The sequence below is a fragment of the Gallus gallus genome, chromosome W (assembly GCF_016699485.2).
Source record: "Gallus gallus isolate bGalGal1 chromosome W, bGalGal1.mat.broiler.GRCg7b, whole genome shotgun sequence".
Lineage (NCBI taxonomy): Eukaryota > Metazoa > Chordata > Aves > Galliformes > Phasianidae > Gallus > Gallus gallus.
In genome coordinates, this window is record NC_052571.1 from 8,979,808 (window position 1) to 9,004,472 (window position 24,665).

Genomic DNA, 24,665 nt, shown 5'->3' on the forward strand with positions numbered 1-24,665 from the left:
CTCATAACAGGTAGATTTTCCTAGTTTGTATTGCTGGATGTTTATGGTATATGAACTAAATTTAAAAAAATGACTGTTTTATTCTGTCTTAGGTGATTTGCAAATCAGATGTTCCTACAGGAGATGTTCTGCTTGATGAAGCTCTGAAACACATAAAAGAGACCCAGCCTCCTGAAACAGTACAAAATTGGATTGAACTGCTTAGTGGTAAGCCTTGGACATAATGTATTTGCTTTTTTTTTTTCCCCTTCAATAAAGATAGTTATGCATCATCACTAGAGATTGTACTGTAAGATTTTGAAGAAGAAACTATGCAAAAATTTAATTAGTCTGTCCTCTAGTTGCTTTTGACTTAAGTTGATACAGAAAGGATCTACACGGATGTGTCAGAGAACATTTCAGCTCTAGAAAAAGGTCTCTTCTGCTAATCTGAAGTGAATCAGGCCTGTGCCCTGGAGATATAACTGCCTTTCTCTTTAACTGGAAATGAGAGCTAGTGGAAGTTTGGATTCAGTATGCAGAGCTTTTGATAAGTAAAGAAGATAAAAAGCTCACTGTTCAGATGTAAAAATTGAAGGTAAAATTTTGGCTGTCAATCATAAAGAAATAATAAAGAGTTTTCTTTTTTCCATTAACTGGAGAGATGTAACAAATATATTCAAACATATACTTCTAGTTGTTCAAAACAAAAGCTTCAATATGAGTACTTTGTGAACAGCTCTTCCTGTAAAGCTAATAAATTCTTGCAAAAACAAAAAAATAGATTTTGTCTTTACAGTTGCAGTTATCACTTCTAATATATCTCTCCAACAGTTGTATTCTCAGGCAGAATAAATTAAACTGAAATGACCAATGACCATCTTTTATACCTTTTCTTGTTGTTTTTTTTTCTATAACACTTGCCAGGTTAAACCACAACATACAGTCAAAATTCTTTGTGAAGGCTTGACTTTTTTTAAAAAATCACACAAAATATAGCTTCTCTGGAGTAGATCAGAGCTGTGCTTCAGCTGTACAAGAAAAAAAATTGTCAACATGTCTTTGGGAGGTAGGAGGTAACGAATCTTGAAGTTGTTCATCTAAACCTATTTGCTACTTGTAACAACAGATAAATATGACTTTCCAAAATGAGCAAAATTTCTCCAGCTTTCTCTGCCTTCATGTTTTCATTATATCTTCATATTTGTCCTGTACCACTTGAAACAGCCTTCTTTGCACTTTCATATTTTCCTGCACAGTTCATATTCTGTGTCCTTACCATTCCTTCTTGTTCCATGAGCATTTGTCAGTGGGGAGACAGGAAAATGAAGCAGTTCCTTTCAGCATAGCTGCTGCACATCCCTGCGGTTTAGTCTGGTCTTGCATATCCTTCACTTTTACAGCTTGTAAAAGCAATTATTTTCCTCCTGTCTTTTCCTGTCTTTTCCTCCAATTTGTACTAACATTTCACCCGCCTCCCAGTGTACAGCACATCAAATTAGTACTGACTCAAAAAAGATAAGCTAATGAATAAACTATGTTGTAGGTTTTCCTTGAGGTGTGAGCCTGGTAAGCCTTGGTTCTAGCAAGATTAATAGTACTGTAGCTAAGACTTGGATCAATCATTTTTCATAGAATCATATCATAGAATCATAGAACAGCCTGGGTTGAAAAGGACCACAATGAACATCTAGTTTCAACCCCCCTGCTAGGTGCAGAGTCGCCAACAACTAGACCAGGCTGCCCAGAGCCACATCCAGCCTGGCCTTGAATGCCTCCAGGGATGGGGCATCCACAACCTCCTTGGACAACCTATTCCAGTGTGTCAACACCCTCTGCGTGAAAAACTTCCTCCTAATATCTAACCTAAACATCCCCTGTCTTAATTTAAAACCATTCACCCTTGTCCTATCACTATCCACCCTCGTAAACAGCCGTTCCCCCTCCTGTTTATATGCTCCTATCAAATATTGGGAGGCCACAATGAAATCTCCCCCAGAGCCTTCTCTTCTCCATTTTTACTTGCACGTGGGTATTTAATTACTAGTTCTTCATTGGCATTAGGGTTCTTTGCTTTTCTCATGGTTGAGAACAACCCTTTGAAGATTTTTTTTTTATAAATTATTTTAGAGTTTTACCTTGGGTCTTGATCAAGAGAAAATAGCTACTCCAGACATTGTTATCAGAGATGCAAAGAATACTGCTTAAATTTCTGGTACAAATAAGTTCAAAGCCATCATGGAAATATTTGTACGGACATTTGAGGCTACATTTTCCAGGCTGATATTGTTTATAAGATAACCTCCAAGGTAAGCAAGTATAGGGAATACAGAAGTTTCGATCAAAATGTCAAGTCTTCTTGCATATATAACAAATTTTTTGCATTTGAACGAGTGTCTGCTTAATGGTGGAGACTGGTCACCAGGTGTCACAACAGCACTGATTATCACATAGACACATCCACCTAACAAATTTAGAAGTATCTAGGAAATAATATTTGCTCTGTGAAACACTGTAAGGAGACAGCCATTTTTGGGTGTGTTGTCGAATAGTTTATTCATTGTCAGCTGGGAATTCAAACCTCAGTGAGGTGTGGGACCCACAGGGACTTGCGTAGGTTCTTTACCTTTCACTATGCAGTTGATGTCACCTTATTTGTTTACTTGACTTAGCTGTTACTTGGATAGTTTGTCACCTACCATCACAGTGGGAGAAACTTTAAAAAAAACCTCACAGATTAATTTATTACTGAAAATTAATGAAATATTTTTTTAAGTTAAAAAAAAATTCTAAAATAGAAACAAATTGCTACAGTAGTTGTCATAGTATATGTAAAAAACTGCTACCACATAAGAAATATTTCATGTTGTTTCTTCATGTATACCTGACGTGACTTTAAGACTCAGAAAGGAGTCAAATATTTGCCCAACCAGGTTATTATTAAAGTTTTTGGTTAGCTAGGCCTGGTGATGGGAGTTAGGATGAAGAAAGTGATAGTAAAGACAGAAAATAAAAACAAGGATTTGTTATAGGAGTGCAGAGATAGTTACCATTGCTGTGTTACAGTGTTTTATGAGTCTGGTTGGCAGCGGGGATGGGGGGGTGCAGATTCTCTTTCTCATTTGATCACAGGCAGAAGAAAAACACAAGGGAAAAGTGCACACCCAGTTTTTGCAGAGTCTGTATATTTATACTGTCTGGTTCTTCTTGGGTTGCCCATAGTAATGGCATGTCCAACACTAGTGCAACAGTCTGGTGCAGGCTTATCCACATCAGAGAAGCTGAGGCCTCCACACAAGGCTGAGCCACTGCATCTCAGGAGTAGCCCAGAAGGTGATAAGCATCAAGACATTCCCCTTATCTTCCTGACACCCCCGTGTAAGCAGAGACACTTCTAGTTGTCCTTGCACTCCACAGCAATCTTTGAGACAAAAGGAGTTTTTGTACAGTATCTCACAACATATAACTCCAACGAGCAGAGTGGTAGACTTAATAAAGATCCAGTATGTTCTAAGTACTAAAATCCAGAACATGATGGAGTGTAATCCCTTAAAGAACTGTTTTAAAAGAGAAAATAGTTTCATTTTTGTCTCCTTACAAAAAAGAAAAAAAAAACCTAATTGGCATGGTGCCAAAAAAAAAAAAAAAAAAAAAAAAAGTTAGCACAGTTCCAAAAACCTAAATGGAGATTTTAATGTAAGTCTGGCATATCTGTTATCTTAATCGGATTGGCAAACCTCTTAATCTCAATCATGTCATCACCCCCCCATTGGGTACCAAATTAGTGTCACAGTTTGAAGAGTTAATCAAGCGACATCCCTTCCTCCTCTCGGAAGAAGGGGAGGAAGGAAGAGGAAAAAACTCGATTGAAATAGGATAAAGTAATTTTATTAAACGGAATGTGAAATAATACAGAATAATTAAGAATAATAAATCAAACAAAAAATAAATGAGAGTGAGAGAGATTCTGAGTCTTTATCAGCAGGCTTTATCATGGCTGACCTCCTGGAAAAGTAGAGCACTTCCCCGTCACCCAATCGGAAATCATGTGGAGGCTCTTGGGGAATGTAGTACATCTCAGTGTATCTTCCTCTTGGAGAGCCGAACTCACGTGAAACTGCTAGAGAACTAGGAAGTACAGTTCCACAGTGCACTGTCTCTCTGCACTCAACAGCCTATCGCATGATGTCATGACATAGAATACTGATAAAAGCAGGGCAATGCTATATTTTCAGTCAAGCATAAATAGGTTGGGGTAAGACCAAACAGTTCCTTGCCAAAGGAAATTGATTTGAATCTTGACAGAGAATACTGCCATGGAAGCTAAATTTGGTTTTATGTTTTAATCCATCTGGCATTGTTCACTAATGTAGTGTCATAGAGTACAAGAATTTCTTAGTGGTATAAATAAATCAAAGAATCATAGAATGGCTTGGGTTGAAAGGGACCTCAAGGATCATCAAGTTGCAACCCCTGTGCCACAGGCAGGGTTGTCAGCCACTAGATCAAGTGCTAGATCAGATTGCCCAGGGCCCCATCTAACCTGGCCTTAAACACCTCCAGGGACGGGGCATCCGCAGCCTCCCCGGGCAACGTTCCAGCACCTGACCACTCTCTAAGTAAAAAAACTTCACCCTGACATATAATCTAAACTACCCTTTAGTTTAAAACCATTCCCCCTTATGCTATCACTATCTACCCATGTAAAAAGTTGATTTCCCTCATGTTTATAAACTCTCCTTAAATATTGGAAGGCCACAATGAGGTCTCCCTGCAGCCTTCTCTTTTCCAGGCTGAACAAACCCAGTTTCTTCAGTCTATCTTCATAGGAGAGGTGATCCAGCCCTTGGATAATCTTTGTGGCCCTCCTCTAGACCCTCTCCAAAAGATTCACACCTTTCCTGTGTTGGGGGCCCCAGACTTAGATGCAGTACTCCAGATGGGATCTCACAAGGGCAGAGTAGAGGGGAACAATCACCTCCCTGCCCCTGCTGGCCACCCCTCTTCTAACGGAACCCAGTATACCATGGGCCTTCCGAGCTGCAAGAGCACACTGCTGGCTCATGTTATGTTTTTCCATCAACCAGAACCCCTAAGTCCTTCTCAGCAGGGCTACTCTCAAGTTTTTCTCCCAGTTTGTATACATATCTGGGATTACCTCGACCCAAGTGCAGCACCTTGCACTTTGCTTTGTTGAACCTCATTATGTTCATAACGGCCCACTTTTCAAGTTTATCAAGATCTCTCTGGATGGCATCCCTTCCTTCTGCTGTATCAACTGCACCACTCAGCTTGGTGTCATTGTCAAACTTGCTAAGGGTGCACTCAATTCCATAATCTATGTCACTGATAAAGATGTTAAAGAGTACTGGACCCAAGATAGATCCCTGGGGGACACCACTCATCACTGGCCTCTACCTGGACATAGAGCCATTGACCACAACCCTCTGGCTGCAACCTTTCAACCAATTCCTTATCCACCAAATAGTCCACCCTTCAAATCCATCTCTTTTTCAATTTAGAGATAAGGATGTGGTGGGGGACCATGTCAAAGGCCTTGCACAAGTCCAGGTAGATGATATTTGTTGCCTTCCCTTTGTCCACTGATGCCATCACTCCATCATAGAAGGCTACCAGATTCATCAGGCATGACCTTCCCTTGGTGAAGCCATGCTGGCTGTCTTGGATCAGCCTTAACACGTGTTCTAGGCGGATCTGTTCCACGATCTTCCCAGGCACAGAGGTGAAGCTCACCATCCTGTAGTTTCCCAGGTCCTTCTTTCTCCCTTTCTTATAAATGGGAGTGATGTTTCCCTTTTTCCAGTCCCTGGGAACTGTGCCTGACAGCCACGACTTTCCAAATATGATGGAGAGCGGCTTGGCAACCACCTCAGCTGGCTCCCTTAGGACCCTGGGATGCATATCATCCAGCCCCATGAACTTGTACACATTCAGTCTCATGAGGTTGGACATTACGAAATACTATTTCTCCGCAAGAGTGGTTAGGCGCTGGAATGAGCTGCCCAGAGAGGTGGCAGAGTCACTGACCCTGGATGTGTTCAAGCAACGTTTAGATATTGTGTTGAGGGACATGGTTTAATGAGATCTATTGGTGTTAGGCATACGGTTGAACTGGATGATCTTGTAGGTCTTTTCCAACCTTGGTGATTCTATGAGTCTCGGACTTGCTCCGCCCTTACAGTGAGGGGGAGTTTGCTCCCCTAGTTCCCATACAGAGGTTCAGATTCAGGGATGTGGAGTTCAGGGATGTGAGAATCCTGGCTGCCAGTGAAGACTGAGGCAATGAGCTCATTGACTACCTCAGCCTTCTCCATATCTGTAGTCTGTTCTCCTTTCTCATTTAGCAGGGGAGGTATGCCCTCTTTGGCCTGTCTCTTCTGACCTACGTACCTGTAGAACCCCTTCTTGTTTTTAACATCCTTCATCAAGTTCAGTTCCATCTGCACCTTGGCTTTCCTAATCCCATCTCTTCAAGTCCAGACAGCATCCCTGTATTCGTCCCAGGTGACACGCCCTTGCTTTCACTGTCTGTACCTGCCCTTCTTTTCCCTCAGTTTGACCAGCAGGCCCTTGCCAAGCCATGCTGTTTTCCTGCCTCCCCTGCTTGTTTGCTTATTCTGAGGGATGGAGAGCTCTTGCACTCTCAGAAAGGCATCCTTAAAGAGTAGACAGCTTTGTTCTACTTCCACGTCTCTAAGGACTTCTTCCCAGGACATCTTGTTCAACAGTTTCCTACAGTTTCCAACCTGAAGTTCGCTCTCTTGAAATCCAGGGTCCTGACTCCACTCTTTGCCAGGCTCGTGTTTCTCGAGATCACAAACTCAACCACGGCGTGATCAATGCAGCCACAGCTGCCTCTGATCTTAATATCTTTAACGATCTGCTCCTCGTTGTTGAGCACCAGGTCCACCAACACTTCACCTCTGGTCAATCTGTCCACTACTTGAAAGAGAATGTTATTGTCAATGGACTCCAGGAGTCTCCTGGATCACTTGCAGCTCACCACGTTGTCTTGCCAGTGCATATTACGTATGGTTGAAATCCCCCATCAGAATTAGAGCCTGTGAGCATGAAACTGCTTGTAGCTGACACAGGAAGGCCTGATTAATAGGCTCGTCTTAATCAGGTGGTCTGTAGTAGACCCCAACCATCAGTTGACCTTTATTGGTCCGATCCCTAATTTTAACCCACAGGCTCTCCACCTGTTCCTGACTGCTTCTCAGAGGGAGCTCCTCACAGTCTATTTACTTCTTAACATAGAGGGCAACTCCCCAGCTCCTCCTACCATGCCTATCCTTTCTAAAAAGTTTATAGCCCCCAATGGTGGTGTTCCAGTTATGTGAATCATAGAATAACCAAGGTTGAAAAAGACCTCCAAGATAATCCAGTCCAACCATCAAACTACCACCAATATTTCCCCACTAAATCATGTCCCTTAGAACAACATCTAAATGTTTCTTGAATACCTCCAGGGACAGTGACTCCATTGCCCCCCTAGGCAGCTCCTTCCAGCACCTAACCACTCTTTGAGAGTGGAAGTATTTCCTAACATCCAACCTGAATCTCCCCTGGTGCAACTTGAGGCCTTTCCCTCGAGTCCTATCAGTAGTTATGTGGGAAAAGAGGCTGACCCCCATCTCACCACAACCTCCTTTCAGGTAGTTGTAGAGAGCAATAAAGTCTCCCCTGAGCCTCCTCTTCTCCAGACTAAACAATACAATTTCCCACAGCCATTCCTCATAAGACATGCTCCAGACCCGTCACCAGCTTCATTGCCCTTCTCTGGATATGAACCAGGACCTCAATGTCTTTCTTCCAGTGAGGGGCCCAAAACTGAACATAGTACTTGAGGTGTACCCTCACCAATGCTGAGTACAGAGGGATGATCACTTCCTTGCTCCTGCTGGTGACGCTATTTCTGATACAAGCCAGGATGCCATTGGCCTTCTTGGCCATGCTGCTGGCTCATGTTCAGCTGAGGGTCGACCAACACCCCCAGGTCCTTTTCTTCCACACAGTCTTCTAGCCACTCTGCCCCAAGCCTGTAGCATTGCCTGGGGTTGTTGTGCCCAAAGTGCAGGACCCAGCTTGATAGAGTGTTTACAATCAGACTGTAATCTGGAATATTCATTCTCCAGAAACCCACAACACCTAAGAAAGCTTGCGTTTCCTTTTTGCTAGTTGGTGGAGACATAGCAGTTATTTTGATGATCACATCCATGGGAGTCTGACGACATCCATCTTGCCATTTTATTCATAAGAAATGGATTTTCTGTGCAGGTCCTTTGACCTTTGTTTTATGGCAAAGCCAACTTTCAGAAGTATTTGGATTATTTTCTTCCCTTTCTCAAAAACTTCCTCTGCTGCATTTCCCCACACAGTGATGTCATCAGTGTATTGCAGGTGTTCAGGAGCTTTCCCCAGTTACAGTACAGTCTGGATCAGCCCATGGCCAATTATAGGGCTGTTTCCACCCCTGGGGCAAGTGATTCCAAGTGTACTTAACACTCCTCCAAGTGAAAGCAAACTGTGGTCTGGGTTCTTTGCCCCGGTGACTGGAAAAAGGGAAACATTACTTCCATTTTCAAGAAAGGGAGAAACGAAGACCCGGGAAACTACAGGCAGGTGAGCCTCACCTCTGTGCTTGGGAAGATCATGGAGCAGATCCTCCTAGAAGCTATGTTAAGGCACATACGAGACAAAGAGGTGATTCGAGACAGCCAGCATGGCTTCACCAAGGGCAGATCGTGCCTGACCAATCTGGTGGCCTTCTATGATAGAGTGACGGCTTCGGTGGATGGGAGAAGGGCGGTGGATAGCATCTACCTGGACTTCTGCAAAGCCTTTGACATGGTCCCTCACCACATCCTTCTCTCTAAATTGGAGAGGTATGTATTTGAAGGATGGACTGTTCGATGGATTAGGAATTGGCTGGCTGGATGCAGCCAAAGTGTTGTGATCAATGCTTCTGTATCAGGGTGGAGGCCGGTCACAAGCGGTGTCCCTCAGGGGATGGTCTTGGGTCCAGTGCTCTTCAACATCTTTATCAGTGACATAGACGATGGCATCGAGTGCACCCTCAGCAAGTTTGCGGATGATGCCAAGCTGAGCGGTGCAGTCGATATGTTGGAAGGAAGGGAAATCATCCAGAGGGACCTGGACAGGCTGGAGAAGTGGGCCCATGAAAACCTAATGAGGTTCAATAAGGCCAAGTACAGGGTGCTGCACTTGGGTCGGGGCAATCCCAGGTATTTATACAAACTGGGGGAAGATCTCCTTGAGAGCAGCCCTGCGGAGAAGGACTTGGGGGTCCTGGTAGATGAGAAGCTGGACATGAGCCATCAGTGTGCGCTTGCAGCCTGGAAGGCCAACTGTGTTCTGGGATGCATTAAAAAAGGGGTGTCCAGCAGGGAGAGGGAGGTGATTGTGCCCCTCTACTCAGCTCTTGTGAGGCCCCATCTGGAGTACTGCGTCCAGGCCTGGGGCCCCCAGTACAGGAAGAATGTGGAGCTCTTGGAGCGGGTCCAGAGGAGGGCCACTAAGATGATCAGAGGGCTGGAGCACCTCTCCTACAAGGACAAGTTGAGGGAACTGGGCTTGTTTAGTTTGGAGAAGAGAAGGCTCCAGGGAGACCTCATTGTGGCCTTTCTGTACTTGAAGGGAGTGTATAAACAGGAGGGGGAATGGCTGTTTATGAGGGTGGATAGTGATAGGACAAGGGGGAATGGTTTTAAACTGAGACGGGGAGGTTTAGGTTGGATATTAGGAAGAAGTTGTTTACACAGAGGGTGGTGACACACTGGAGCAGGTTGTCCAAGGAGGTTGTGGATGCCCCATCCCTGGAGGCATTCAAGGCCAGGCTGGACGTGGCTCTGGGCAGCCTGGTCTAGTGGTTGGCGACCCTGCACATATCGGGGGGTTGAAACTCGATGATCATTATGGTCCTTTTCAACCCAGGACATTCTATGATTCTATGATCATAGGCGATTCATCGTGTGGCTGCAGCTTTCTGTCATACACCATTTGGAGGCAGGCAGCCTTTTGAACATTCTCTACTAACTGATCAACTAGTCCAGTAATGGCAAAAGGGTCTCCCCTTCCTAAAGGGTTGAGACCACCTGCCCAATAAGCAGCCCTCTGTATTAAGGACCAGGGAGCACAATTGTTACCAGTAGTTCAAAATACTCCTGGTCCCCAGTATCCTTCTGCTTCTTTTTCAGTTAAAAGTATTTGGGCCCTACCAGTGATCCTTCATACATACTCTGTCTCAGATTCCTTTGGAGAGCAGCCAAAATCTTTTAAATTTTGCTAGTTCAGTGGTTGAGAAGGGAATTTCTTTAACATTCATTTGAGGATCTAGATCCTCACTGTTATCAAATGTATATTTGGTTTTTATCAAAGGACGCAACGGGGCTATTGGGGTTTCTAATTTTTCTAGCCTTTCCTTTATTCCTTGTAGTTCCTCCTGAGGATAAGTTTTTCCTTCAGGCGCGCTATGGATAACAGCGTCACTGGTGACGCTGTTACATTTTAACGGTTTCTTAAAGGCCATTTGCAACAAAACTGAATTACGTTTCTCTTTCTAATTGTTCCTCAAGGTTCACTATTTGATTCTGCAGAGTTTTTACCAGTTCTTGCGTTACTTTAACTGATTCCTGCAATGCTTGTATAGTTTGGGTTTCTGCCGAATGCTTTTCATCTCAGAACTCCAAGGCAGCTTTTAAAGCAGCCCCGAGTACTGCACAAACGAATGATTTTCCTTTTCCGGCTCGGGTAGGAGCCTCATTTTGTAGAACCCAAATACGGTCCGAAACACTCTGCAAGTAATGCCAGTTCTTTCATGCCCAGTCCACCCCTGATAACGAGGGCCGAGCACCATGCTTTTCTAAAAGGTCAAATAAAACATCTTCACTTTTCATAGTGACAATTCTGTTGCTCATTTCTCAATGCACAGAAAGATCTACACTGAGGGAGGAGGAGGTACACATGTTCAAAAGCTCAAGTAACTCCTTACCCCCCCAGGGAGGCACACACACCTATCAAACAAATGCAAATGCTCAAATCACTCCTCCCTTTCTTTGAGGGGAGCACACAAAAGACAAAGAGGATCAATCAACACCTTTTAGGTTTCAAAATGAGGAGTTAACTTCTTGGAGAGGCACACATTTAGGTCAAAAAATATCATTCCTCTCAACTCCAAGAGGCGCACACAGAAAAAGGTTTGACGTGCGGAAATCAGTCCCTATAGCCAGTAAGGATATAGAGCAGGTATGTGTTTATCGGTGACGCGCGTACACCCTGGTGCAAGGGGGATCGCTCCACCTATCTTGCACACCGCCAGGAGAAATCGTGCTATAGATATAGGTCGAACTAATACATAATCAATAGTTGACAGGAATTCGGATACATATTCATTGCAGTCCCGAGAGTCCGTTAGCATGCAGTCCCTCCCCCCCCCCCCCCCCCCCCCCCCCCCCCCCCTTGCGCATGCGTAGTAGGTCGTGATGAAGGCTCCTAGTCTTCCTCGCGAAGGCTCATAGCCTTCCTCACTGCAAACTTCTGACCCCGAAGGGGGGGCATCCCCCAAACTGGTTTCAGCTTGCCCTGTAGACATCTAATCACCTCCCTGCCAAATGTTTTCGAGCTGCTCTCCAGTCCTTATCTTTATGACCTTCATCCTCCTTGTTATTTTGGACCTAGTGTCTGTGAAAGTGCTTGGAATCTCTTGTTTTCTTACACTCTCTACCTAAACTATCTCTATTTGCCTCTTATTTCTGCTTTGTGAAGCTACTTTCCCTTTTCTTGCTGCAAGGCCCTTCTCTCTATAACTTCAGGGTCCTGTTCTCACTCTTCAGGTTCAAATTTCACATTTAAGTTACAGGATACTTAAATCACAAAATGTGGAGTGATCTTCCCAGAGAGGCACATGCGTATTAAACAAATGCAAATAGTCAAAATTAATTCACACATCCCCGAGAGGTATACATATAAACTGTTAAGTTTCAGAATGGAGTGATCTTCCTGGAGAGGTGCTCATGTCTAAGTTCTCAAAAATATCACTCCTTGCAACTCCAGGAGGCACACACAGAAAAGGTTCAAACTATATCTAGAGGGACAACACTCTCACGACGGGTATCCTGCTCTGACTATGCCATTAAAAGATGTCTTGCTCCAATTTATAGGAGGAGAGGAGGTTCTTTGATATATGTATACCTGATGTGAGGTTAAGAAACAACGGTTCAAATGTTGGTCCGACTAGTTTATTACAAATCTTAATCAGGGAGAAGGGGAAGGGGAGACCAGCAACTATTACAAATTAGGGTGGTGGGGAAGGGAAAGCGGTCAGTAGGAAAGACAGGAAAGAAGCAAGAATTATGTTAAGTGGGGATAGTCACCACCAAGATCCAGCGGCATCCCATTGCACACCATTCCAATGGTCCAAGTGGATTCAATGACCAGGCACATCAGAACAAAATAAATATGAGGCGTGGTGGACACTGGTGTGCAGTGCACCCTGATGCCATCTAGTTAAAAAGGAACAGAATCTGTCTCCATTTCTGGGGTGACAGGGGGTTCTCAAGAACTGACTGTGTTGGAGGCTGAGGTGAGCCTCAGCCTCCAAAGAGTGACAAAAGCACTCCATTATGACTGGTTCTGGGGCTTCATGTATCCTTGGTATATACTATCTTAGGAGAGGATATTTTGAGGACCCAAAGGAATATCAATGGGCTTTTGGAATAGCTGCTATAGAGATGGAAAATACTAAGCTGTCTGCAATGTGTGGCCTTTCAGAGGACCCTTCTGTTGTAGGGCTGCTATTAGTAGAAGAACAGCAATTGCCAGTTGCTACTGCAATAGTGCACAGGTGGCAATATCACACTGAGACTCCCTACTCCCTATCCATAAGTTAATCCATCAATTAGAGAGCAAAGGAGTGATCAGTAAGACATGCTCACCTTTTAAAAGCCCTATATGGCCAGTGCGAAAAGCCAGTGGGGAGTGGAGGCTGACAGTGGACTATCATGGCTTGAATGAAGTTACACCACCGTTGAGTGCTGCTGTACCTGACATGTTAGAACTTAAATATGAACTGGAGTCAAAGGCAGTCAGGTGGTATGCCACAATTGACATTGCTAGTTCTTCTCCATCCCTCTGGCAGCACAGTGCAGGCTGCAGTTTATGAAAAACTGAGAGAAAATAATCCAAATCCTCTTACGAGATGGTTTTGCTATAAAGCTATGTAAAGTCGAGGGATCTGCCCAGGAAATACCATGAATGGTATGGGAATGGAATGAGAAGATGTATGCCTTGTTCAGCTGCATTGTGGGAAGCTGTCAAAGTTGGAAAACTGCTGTGTGGAGCTGCATACTCAATGCATACCTCAGGGTAACTTGATACTGGGAAAAAAAAGTCGGTAGTTATACGTATATATGTATGTAATGTTAATTATTGCTTTTGTGACCTGTGTGTGTATAGAATCATAGAATCATAGAATCGCTAAGGTTGGAAAAGACCCACAGGATCATCCAGTCCAACCATTCGCCCTTCACCAATGGTTCTCACTAAACCATGTCCCTCAACACAACATCCAAACACTCTTTGAACACCAACAGGCTCGGTGACTCCACCACCTCTCTGGGCAGCCCATTCCAGTGCCTGACCACCCTTTCAGAGAAGTAGTATTTCCTAACGTCCAGCCTGAATCTTCCCTGGCGCAGCTTGAAGCCATTCCCTCTCGTCCTATCACTAGTCACCCGAGAGAAGAGGCCGACCCCCAGCTCACTACAACCTCCCTTCAGGTAGTTATAGAGAGCAATAAGGTCTCCCCTGAGCCTCCTCTTCTTCAGACTGAACAATCCTAGCTCCTTCAGCCGCTCTTCATAAGGCCTGTGCTCCAGACCCCTCACCAGCTTTGTTGCCCTCCTCTGGACGTGCTCCAGGGCCTCAATGTCTTTCTTACAGTGAGGGGCCCAAAACTGGACACAGTACTCGAGATGTGGCCTCACCAGTGCTGAGTACAGGGGGATAATTACTTCCCTGTTCCTGCTGGCCACACTATTTCTGATACAAGCCAGGATGCCATTGGCCTTCTTGGCCACCTGGGCACACTGCTGGCTCATGTTCAGTCTAGCGTCAATCAACACCCCCAGGTCCATTTCCTCTACACAGTCTTCCAGCCACTCTGCCCCAAGCCTGTAGCGTTGCCTGGGGTTATTGCAGCCAAAGTGCAGGACCTGGCATTTGGTTTTGTTGAATCCCATCCCATTGGCTTCAGCCCAGCTATCCAACCTATCCAGATCCCTCTGTAAGGCCTCGCTACCCTCAAGCAGATCAACACTTCCAGCCAGCTTGGTGTCATCTGCAAACTTACTGAGGTCCTTTTCCTCTACACAGTCTTCCAGCCACTCTGCCCCAAGCCTGTAGTGTTGCCTGGGGTTGTTGTGGCCAAAGTGCAGGACATGGCACTTGGTGTTGTTGAACTTCATCCCCTTATTCCCTGCTGGATTTAACTCTATTCACCACCACTCTCTGGGCCTGGCCATCCAGACAGTTCTTTTCCCAGTAAAGAGTGTATCTGTCCAAACCATTGGCTGCCAGCTTCTCCAAGAGAATACTGTGGAAGATTGTGTCAAAGGCTTTGCTGAAGTCTAGGTAGACTGTGTCAACAGCCTTTCCCTCATCCACCAGGCAGGTCACTCAATCATAGATTGGTCAAGCAGGACTTGCTTTCATGAACCCATTCTGGCTGGACCCAATCCCCTGGTTGTCCTGCACATGCTATGTGATCTGCTCCATAACCTTTCCTGGCACCATGATCAGGCCGATGGACCTGTAGTTCCCTGGATCTTCTTTACGACCCTTCTTGTAGATGAGAGTCACTTTGGCAAGTCTCCAATCCTCTGGGACCTCTCCACTTGACCAGGAATGCAAATAGATAGTGGAAAGTGGCTCAGGAGTCGCCTCTGTCATCTCCCTCAGCACCCTTGGGTGGATCCCATCTAGCCCCATGGATTTGTGACAGTTCAGTTGGAGTAGTAGGTCTCTGTTTCCACCTCGAATCATAGAATCACAAGGTTTGAAAGGACCTACAAGATCATCTAGTCCAACCATCCTCCCGTTACCCTTGCTACCACGAGCCACTAAATCATATCTTATAGCTCCTCATCCAGATGCCTCTTGAACACTGCCAGGTACAGCAACTCCACCACCTCCCTGGGCAGGCCATTCCAGTGCCTGACCACTCTCTGAGAGAAAAAGTTTTTCCTTATGTCTAACCTAAACCTCCTCTGGTACAACTTGAGGCCATTTCCTTGGGTCCTGTTTGTTGCCTGGGAGAAGAGGCCAAACCCCTCCTCATCACAACCTCCCTTCAGGAAGTTGTAGAGTGCAATGAGGTCTCCTCTGAGCCTCTTCTTCTCCAGACTAAACAATCCCAGCTCCTTCAGCTGCTCCTCATAAGACTTGTGCTCCAGACCCTTCACCAGCTTCACTGCCCTTCTCTGGACATGTCCCAGGGCCTCAATGTCTTTCTTGTAGTGAGGGGCCCAAAACTGAACACAATACTCAAGGTGTGGCCTCACCAGTGCTGAGTACAGGGGGATGATTACTTCCCTGCTCCTGCTGGCCACACTATTTCTAATGCAGGCCAGGATGCCATTGGCCCTCTTGGCCACCTGGGCACACTGTACGCTCACGTTCAGCCAAGCAGCAACCAACACCCCCAAGTCCCTTTCCTCTTCATGGTCATCTAGCCATTCATCCCCAAGCCTATAGTGCTGCATGGGGTTCTTGTGGCCAAAGTGCAGGACCCGGCACTTGGCCTTGTTGAACCTCATCCCATTCACCTCGGCCCAGCAATCCAGCTTATCTGGATTTCTCTGAAGGGCCTCTCTACCCTCAGGCAGATTGACACCATCTCCCGACTTGGTGTCATCTGCAAACTTACTGAGGGTACACTCAATCCCCTCATCTAGGTCATCAATAAAGATATTAAACAAGATGGGCCCCAGTACTGACCCCTGGGGGGCACCACTTGTAATGGGACACCAGCTGGACTTAACTCCATCAACCACTACCTGTTAGGCATGGCCCTCTAGCCAGTTCCTTACCCAAAGAAGGGTATACCTGTCCAGGCCATGGGCAGCCAGTTTCCCCATGAGAATACTGTGAGAGACCGTGTCAAAGACTTTGCTAAAGTCTAGGTAGACTACATCAATAGCCTTTCCCTCGTCTACCAGTCACCCAGTCGTAGAAGGAGATGAGGTTGGTCAAGCATGACCTGCCTTTCGTGAACCCGTGTTGGCTGGGCCTGATCCCCTGGATGCCTCGCACGTGCTGTGTGATCTCACCCAAGATGATTTGCTCCATTACTTTCCCTGGTACCAAGGTCAGGCTGACAGTCCTGTAGTTCCCTGGATCCTCCTTACGGCCCTTCTTGTAGATGGGAGTCACATCGGCAAGCCTCCAATCCTCTAGGACCTCTCCAGATAACCAGGAGCGCTGGTAGATGGCCGAGAGCGGCTTGGCAATCACCCCCACCAGCTCCCTCAGCACCCTAGGGTGGAGCCTGTCAGGTCTGTGACAGTCCAGATGGAGGAGCTCTCTGTCTCCCCCTGAATCACCGTGGATGTATTCTGCGTACCATCCCAGACTTCCAGATCAGGGTGTAAAGTGCCCTGAGGATAACTGATCTGCCTATTAAAGGCAGATATAAAGAAGGCGTTGAGGACCTCAGCCTTCTCCTTATCCTCAGTGGTCGCATTCCCCACTGCATTAAGTAAAGGATGGAAATTCTCTTTGGTTCTTCTCTTACCACTGATATATTTGTAAAAGGATTTCTTATTGTCTTCTACTGCAGTGGCCAATCTGAGTTCAAGTTGGGCTTTTGCCTTCCTAACTTCCTCCCTGCGTACCTTAGCAACTTCCTTGTAATCTCCCCAAGTAGCCTGACCCTTCTTCCAGAGGACATAGACTCTCTTTTTCTTCTGGAGTCTCAACAATAGTTCCCGGTTCATCCACACCGGTCTTCTTCCCCTACAGCTCACCTTACGACATTCAGGAACAGCCTGTTCTTATGCATTTAAGATTTCCATCTTGAGGAGCATCCAGGCTTCCTGGACCCCTTTACTCTTAAGGAGCGACTCCCAAGGGACCCGTGCTACAAGTGTCCTGAACAGGTCAAAGTCTGCCCTCTGGAAGTTCAAGTTAGCAGTTTTGCTAGTCACCCTTCTGACATCTCCAAGAATAGAGAATTCTACAATTTCATGGTTGCTCTGCCCAGGACAGTCTCCAATCTTCACATCTCCCACCAGTCCTTCACTGTTGGTGAAGAGCAGGTCTAGCAGGGCACCACCCCTGGTAGGCTCTTGTACCAGCTGAGTAAGGAAGCTATCTTCCACACACACTAGAAACCTCTTGAACTGCTTCCTCTGCGCTGTATTATATTTCCAACATATATCAGGGAAGTTGAAGTCTCCCATGAGAATGAGTGCTGGAGATCACGCAACTTCTGCAAGCTGCTCATAGAATGCCTCTTCCTTCTCTTCATCCTGATTAGGCAGTCTATAACAGACCCCCACCAAGATGTCGCCCCTACAGGCCTTCCCCCTGATCCTTACCCATAGACACTCAACTTTATCATTCCCAATCCCAAGCTCTTCAACATCAAAACACTCTTTAATATAAAGGGCCACACCACCACCCTTCCTTCCTCATCTATCCCTTCTGAAGAGCTTGTAGCCATCCATCACAGCACTTGTCATGGGAATGGTCCCACCATGTTTTGGTAATAGCAACTAGGTCATAGCCTGACGCACAATCGCTTCCAGCTCCTCCTGCTTGTTGCCCATGCTGCATGCATTGGTGTAGATTCACTTCAGCTGAGTCATCTGCCTCACCCCCAGCTCAAGCATTGTTCCCCTAGGCTCATCTCTTGTGAACCCTGTTTTGTTCCCTTCCCCCGTCATTGCTAGTTTAAAGCTCTTTCGATAAGCCCTGCTAGCTCCTGTGCTAGAATTCGTTGCCCCCTTTGAGATAGGTGGATTCCATGGACAGACAACAGGCCAGGGGCCAAGTAATCTGCCCCATGGTCAAAGAACCCAAAGTTTCTGCCTTGACACCAGCCTCTGAGCCAATTATTCATCACTTGTGCTTTCCAAGCCTGCTCTGTGTCCTTCACTACCCCTGAAGGTATAGAACAAAAGATCACTTGCGCTCCCGCTCTTTGAACTAAATGCCCTAAACCCCTGAAATCTCTTTTCATAGTTCGTAGACTTCTCTGAGCAATTTCATCACTGCCCACCTGAACTATGAGTAATGGAAAATAATCAGTGGACCTAACCAGCTTTGGGAGTTTCCTGGTTATGTCCCTGACCTGGGCCCCAGGAAGGCAGTACACTTCCCGATGGCTTGGGTCCAGTGACGTGTGGAATCAAACTCTATAACCCAGTTAAGTTATAAAGCAGGTATGTTTATTCGGCCGGCCAGGTGCAAGGGGGATCACTCCACCAAACTTGCACACCAGCAAGCAAAAATGCTACAAAATTGTAAGCCAAACCATACATATTCAGCAGAATTCTTGGAATCCATCTACATATTCATTATCCTTCTGGGAATTCATTTACATACTGCCCCTCCCCTGGCGCATGCGTTGTCCATAGTAGGGGTCTCCCTCTGGTGGCCGTGGGGATGAAGTCATAAGTCTTCCTCGTGAAGGCTCAACGTCTTCCTTGGTGTGACCTTTTTACGGTGCATTCAAACCAGTCAAAGCCATTCATTTTGTATTGTTCCTTTCTTTGTGTTTGCACAGCTGACCCTGAAATGTTGAGATGTTGTTCTCCTTCCCTAGTTTTCAAAGCTAGCTTATTTAACCCCTATATGTTCAAACCCTAGATCCACCTGAGCTCCTTATCTCACCGGTCTGCATATGGGGCCCTCCGTTCCTCTGAGAAGGGAGTCGCCCACCACAACCACCTTTCTTTCTTTCCTGACAGAGGCAGTCTCAAGGAGTGGGGGGTGACTGCCTCGCCTTAGGCTCCCTCCTAGGCAGATCCTCCATCACCTCCCCACTCATCTCCCCTTCAATTTCCAGCATCTCAAACCTGTTGCTTAGAGGGAGCTGGGGCTAGGAAGGCAGGGGGGGCTCCCATGATGCCGAGTCGGGACTCTCTTCCAACCCTCCTTATCAGTCAGGTCTGTCTGACTGTGACAGGGCAGGGGTTCAACCACTTTTCTGGGGGTATCTCCCTGGCACCCTTTCCCTTCGGCACACCAGCGAGTCAATCTCCCCCTCACACTCCCTGATGGTCCTTAGTCTCTGCACCTCTTCCTTGAGCTCCACCACCAGGCTGAGCAACTCATCCACCTGCTCACACCTCAGACAGGTGGAATCCCTACTACCTTCCCCTGGCAGTAGCAGGCTCAGGCACTCCCTGCAGTCAGAGATCTGAACAGGTACATTTCTGGGCAGGCCCTCCATCTGGGTTGCCATGGTCTTCTTGGAATAAGCCTGCTGTCTGGTGGAGACCATGTTTAGGCCTGCAGTCTCAGAGACTGCCAAGAGGAAAGCCAGTCTCCTAAGCAAGGAGGGACAATACTTAGAGTCCTCACCACTTGACCCACCTCCCACAGCTGTAGCACCGTATTTGCAGTGTGGGCTGTGCTCACTCACCCAACCTCCCTGTTTTCAGTGAACAGCAACAATGGTTACTCACCTGGGGTGCTCTGTGGGCAGAAGCTAACCTGGAAGCTATTTAAAGCTTATTATCAGGTGCAAATGTCAAGGGTGGGTGATGACACGTTTGTAGGGTGTTTAAACTGCCGCTAATGTGCCAGCTCCACCCCTGCTGACTCAGGAGCCCACCCACAAGCTGCCAGCTCCCCAGCACAAGCGCAGCACTGTTGCTGGCTTCAAAAAAGCCTTAAAAAGAGCTTTTTTGTTGATCTTATTTACTCCAGATCCCTTGCCCAGTGCAGTCTTACGTGCTCTGAAGCTAGTCCCTGCAGCAAATCACCTGAATCATGGAGGGTTTATTCTGCTCCCCATCCCAAACTTCCAGGTCAGAAGGGAGAGTACACCGAAGATAACTGGTCTGACTTTTAAAGACAGATGTAAAGAAGGCGGTGAGAACCTCAGCCTTTTCCTTATCCTCAGTGATCATGTTCCCCACCGCATCCAGTAAAGGATGGAGATTCTCCTTAGTCCTCCACTTACTGTTAATATATTTGTAAACAAGTTTTTGTTTTCTTTTACCCCAGTGGCAAAGTTGATTTCAATCTGGGCTTTTGCCTTTCTAATTTTCTCCCTGCATATCCTAACAACTTCTTTGTACTCTCCCCGAGTTGCCTGTCCCTTCTTCCATGTGAGGTAAATTATCTTTTTCTCCTGGGGCCTCAGGAAAAGCTTTCTGTTCATCCATGCCAGTCTTCTTCCTCACCAGTTCAGCTTGTGGCACAGGGGGATAGCCTACTTTTGTGCCTTTAAAACTTCCTTCTTGAACAACCAGCCTTCCTGGACCCCTTTACCCTTCAAGAGGGACCCTCCCTACCAGCATCCTGAATAGTTCAAAGTTCACCCTCCAAAAGTCCAAGGTAGCAGTTTTGCTAGCCCCCTTCCTGACTTCACCAAGAATTGAGAACTCTACCATTTCATGGTCACTTTGTCCAAAACAGCTCCCAACATCCACATCTCCCACCAGTCCTTCTCTGTTTGTGAACAGCATGTCTAGTGGGGCATCTCCCCTGGTAGGCTCTCTTACCAGCTGTGTCATAAATCTATCTTCCATACACTCTAGAAACCTCCTAGACTGCTTCTTCTGAGCTGTATTGTATTTCCAGCATATATCAGGGAAGTTGAAGTCCCCCATGAGAACAAGGGGTGGCGATCACATGACTTCTGCCAGCTGTTCGTAGAACGTCTCATCTCTCTTCATCCTGGTTAGGCGGTCTGTAACAGACCTCCACAAGGATGTCAGCCCTGTTGGGCCTCCCTTTGTTCGTTACCCAGAGAAATTAAACCTTATCATACACAGCCCTGAGCTCAACAACATCAAAACACTCTCTAACATAGAGAGGCATGCCACTGCCCTTCCTGCCTTGCCTATCCCTTCTGAAGAACTTATAGCCATACATTGCAGCACACCAGTCATGGGAGCGATCCCACCACGTTTCTGTAATGGCAACTAAGTCAGTTTACCTGCCACACAATGGCTTCCAGCTCCTTCTGTTTGTTGCCCATGCTGTGTGTATTGGTGTAGATGCACTTCATCTGAGCCCCTTGCCTCAGCCCCAATCCCATCATCGTTCTCCTAGGCTCATTTCCAGTAAGCCTGGTTTTATCCCCTTCCCCCTTCACACCTAGTTTAAAGCCCTCTCAATGAGTCCTGCCAGCTCCTGGGCAGGAGTTTCCCCTTTCAAAGTAGGTGAAACCCATCAGCAAACATCAGACCAGGTGCCAAGTAAACTGCCCCATGGTCAAAAAAAATCCAAAATTCCTGCAATTGCACCAGCCTCTCAGCCACGTATTTATGACAAGGATTTTCCTGCTCCTCTCAGTATCCCTCCCTGCCACTGAAGGGATAGAGGAAAATATGACCTGTACACCTGCCCCATCCACTGACCACCCCAGTCCCCTGAAGTCCTTTTAGATAGTCCTCAGGCTTCTCTCAGTGACTTCATTGCCAGCTTGAATTATCAATAAAGGATAATAATCAGAGTGGTGAATCAGACTAGAAAGTTTCCTAGAAATATCCCTCAGTTGAGCCCCAGGGAGGCAGCACATTTCCCTATGTTGGAAATATTCAAATAATTTTGTCAGGACGGTATCTCTGATAAAAGCAGATTTTATTCGCGATTGCAATGGTGGGCATCCCACAAGCAGGAGAGCGCATTTATGGACATGATATGACAGCTTTTGTACCTTGTTTCCCCTCATTGCCTCCCGTTTCCCCACTGGCTGGGTACTCCAGGTTCACAATCTTATCAAAAGGTTTACATTTGATAATTACTTGTTAATCCGTGTATTATCTGGTGTCAGTCAGTAGCTGTCCTGTTGTCTCCAAGATGTCTCAGTACTCTTCTCATTTGTATTGATATGGTGATTTTCTTCAAAGTCTTTGTTAGACAAAGAGTACGGAGGGGGGGTGCCAGATCTTCTTTAATACGTTCTTCAGGCACTCCCTAAGGCATGTCACGAGTTGTCCTTTTAATTTGTGCAGGATATTCTTGCAGTGTGTGTGACATATATTTTTTCGTGCTGGCTATACATAAGTTGTTACTAGCTTATATATGTATGCTGTTAGTTGTTTAACTTCTCCTCCTTTAATTCTCTGTTACTCAGGTCCTGTCTATCCAGCACCAAAAGCTAGTAGTTTTCCAACATCAAGGGGTTTCTGATTTGTAAAGATATCTATTACATCTAACTTGCCTTTAACTGAAGGCCCAGAAGTTTTTCAGATGGCTGGACAGACAGGAGCTTCAGTCTTCATGCTTATAACTTACTCCATCTACGTAATCTCTATAAATATATATATGTATATATTACTTTACTTATATATTGAGTATGCGTTGTTGGGGAAGGTTTATCGAGAGGATAAGCAATGAAAACTATTAGAGAACCCCAATAAATTAGAAAGACCTCTGAAAAGAACTATTAATTGTAATAATGGACCCAAATGGTAGCAGAGGCCATGAAATTAACAAAATTCTTATCTTGTTGTGATGCAGAAACAACATTCAATTCCCACACCTACGGGTAGGGTTTGGCTGACATATAAGGCCCTCCATTCCTCTCAGAACATACCACATCCTCACTCAACTCTCCCTCAATTTCCAGCTCCTCAATCCTACTTTGTAGGGGCACCTGGGGAACCAAAGTAGGTTGTGATGGGGGTTGCCTGTGATGCTGAGCTGAGACCTGTTTCCACTGTTCCTCTTCTCTTAAATCACCTCTCTCTGCTCACATGAGTTCTGACTCTCCAAGAGGAAGCTACACTGAGATGAACAAACTACTATTCCCAAGAGCCTCTCCAATTCCAGGTGACGGTGGTTAACAGCCTTTCCTGTTTCCAGCAGCGCAGCAAGCAGCAGAGTCAGAACGTCCCTCTCTCTCCCATTTTGCTTATTGATTGTAACTCTCTTTCTTATTATCATCTTACATTCTTTTATCATTTGTAGTGAATTTGTTCTCTCTCCTTAATTGGGTTGGGTTTTTTTTTTTCCTTCTCCCCAAAAGGGAGACAGGAGAGTGAAAAGGGCCTTCCCCCCTTCCTTTTTTTCCTGCTGTACTTGAAACTGTGACACTGGGCCACATTGAGTGAAGAGGAATTGTCTTGGGCCACATATCCATAGGTTGCACTGAAAATAATGCCTCCTAATTATTTCGATGGAAACTACAACAGATACAAAGAGCACAATAACACTAATAGAGCACATTCTCAGCTACAAAACACTGTTTTTGAACATAGTCATTACCATTAGCTAGGGATTTTTGCCAGCAATGAACAAGAGCCTGCCTGCATGCCATGCTCCTCAAAATCTTCACCAGAGGAAGTGACCCACTGTCGCCATTGCTACTGATGAAGCATACCACCCACTGTTTGGTCTCCATAAATGTTTAGAAAAACATCAATGAATATAGAGTCATAGAATTATAGAATCCTTAGAGTTGGGAGGGACCTCTAAGGGCCTTCTAGTCCAACTCCCCTGTGATGAACAGGGGCACCACAGCTAGATCACGTTGCCCAGGGCCTCATCCAGGCTCACCTTGAAAGTCTCCATGGACAGGGCATCAACCACAACACTAGTAATCTGTTCCAGTGCCTCACCACCTTCACTGTAAAAGATTTTTTCCTTATATCTAACCTAAATCTAGCCTCCCTGAGCTTGAAGCCATTTCACCTTGTTCTATCATCATAGACCTTGCTAAAGAGTCTGTCCCCTTCTTTCCTGTAGCTCCCCTTTATGCAGCGTCTGAGGCACAGACTCAGTTGTGAATGATCCAAATCATCTATTGCAGGTTGTAACATCCCTTATATACGTTCCCAAGTTTTCTCTTGTAACTTTCCCACCTCCCTTTACATGTCAACAAAACATTCCATACAGACACTCCTTAACCGTGCATGCAGGCGCTTATCCAATCAGAGTCATGAGTTGTTCCTAGACACCTGCTCTTCCTACAATCAGGGTCATTATCATGCAGCGAGCACACAGCTCACTTGGCTCTCGTTTTTTCTCTCCTGGAGTCTTCCTTGGTTCTCAGCATTCCTTTCTCATGCTGTTTATCTTGCTCCGCAGCTTCTGTTCTGAATGTATTTCCACACCTTTAGATACTGAAAGGCTGCTATCAGTTCACCTCGCAGCCTTCTCCAGGCTGAAGAGCCCCAGCTCACTCAGCCTGTCCTTATAGGAGAGGTGTTCCATTCCTTGGATCATTTTTGTGGCCCTTCTCTGGACACACTCCCAACAGGTCTATGTCTCTCCTGTAGTGAGGACTCCACATCTGGATGCAGTACTCCAGGTGAGGCCTCACCAGCACAGAGTAGAGGGACAGGATCACCTCCCTCAACCCGCTGGTCACGCATCTTTTGATGCATCCCAGGATATGGTTGGCTTTCTGGGCTGCAAGGGCACATTGCTGGCTCATGTCTAGCTTTCCATCCATCATTACC

At 45.9% G+C, this 24,665-nt stretch overlaps 1 protein-coding gene across 1 annotated transcript in view; it reads left to right on the top strand.

Annotated features, from left to right (window-relative positions):
* LOC107049174 (Golgi phosphoprotein 3-like) overlaps positions 1-24,665 on the top strand; it is a 135,945-nt gene that overhangs the window by 99,901 nt on the left and 11,379 nt on the right. The window contains exon 3 of the mRNA XM_015300432.4: positions 93-207. Coding sequence (XP_015155918.1) covers positions 93-207 — 115 coding nt within the window. The remainder of the gene's footprint in view (positions 1-92; positions 208-24,665) is intronic.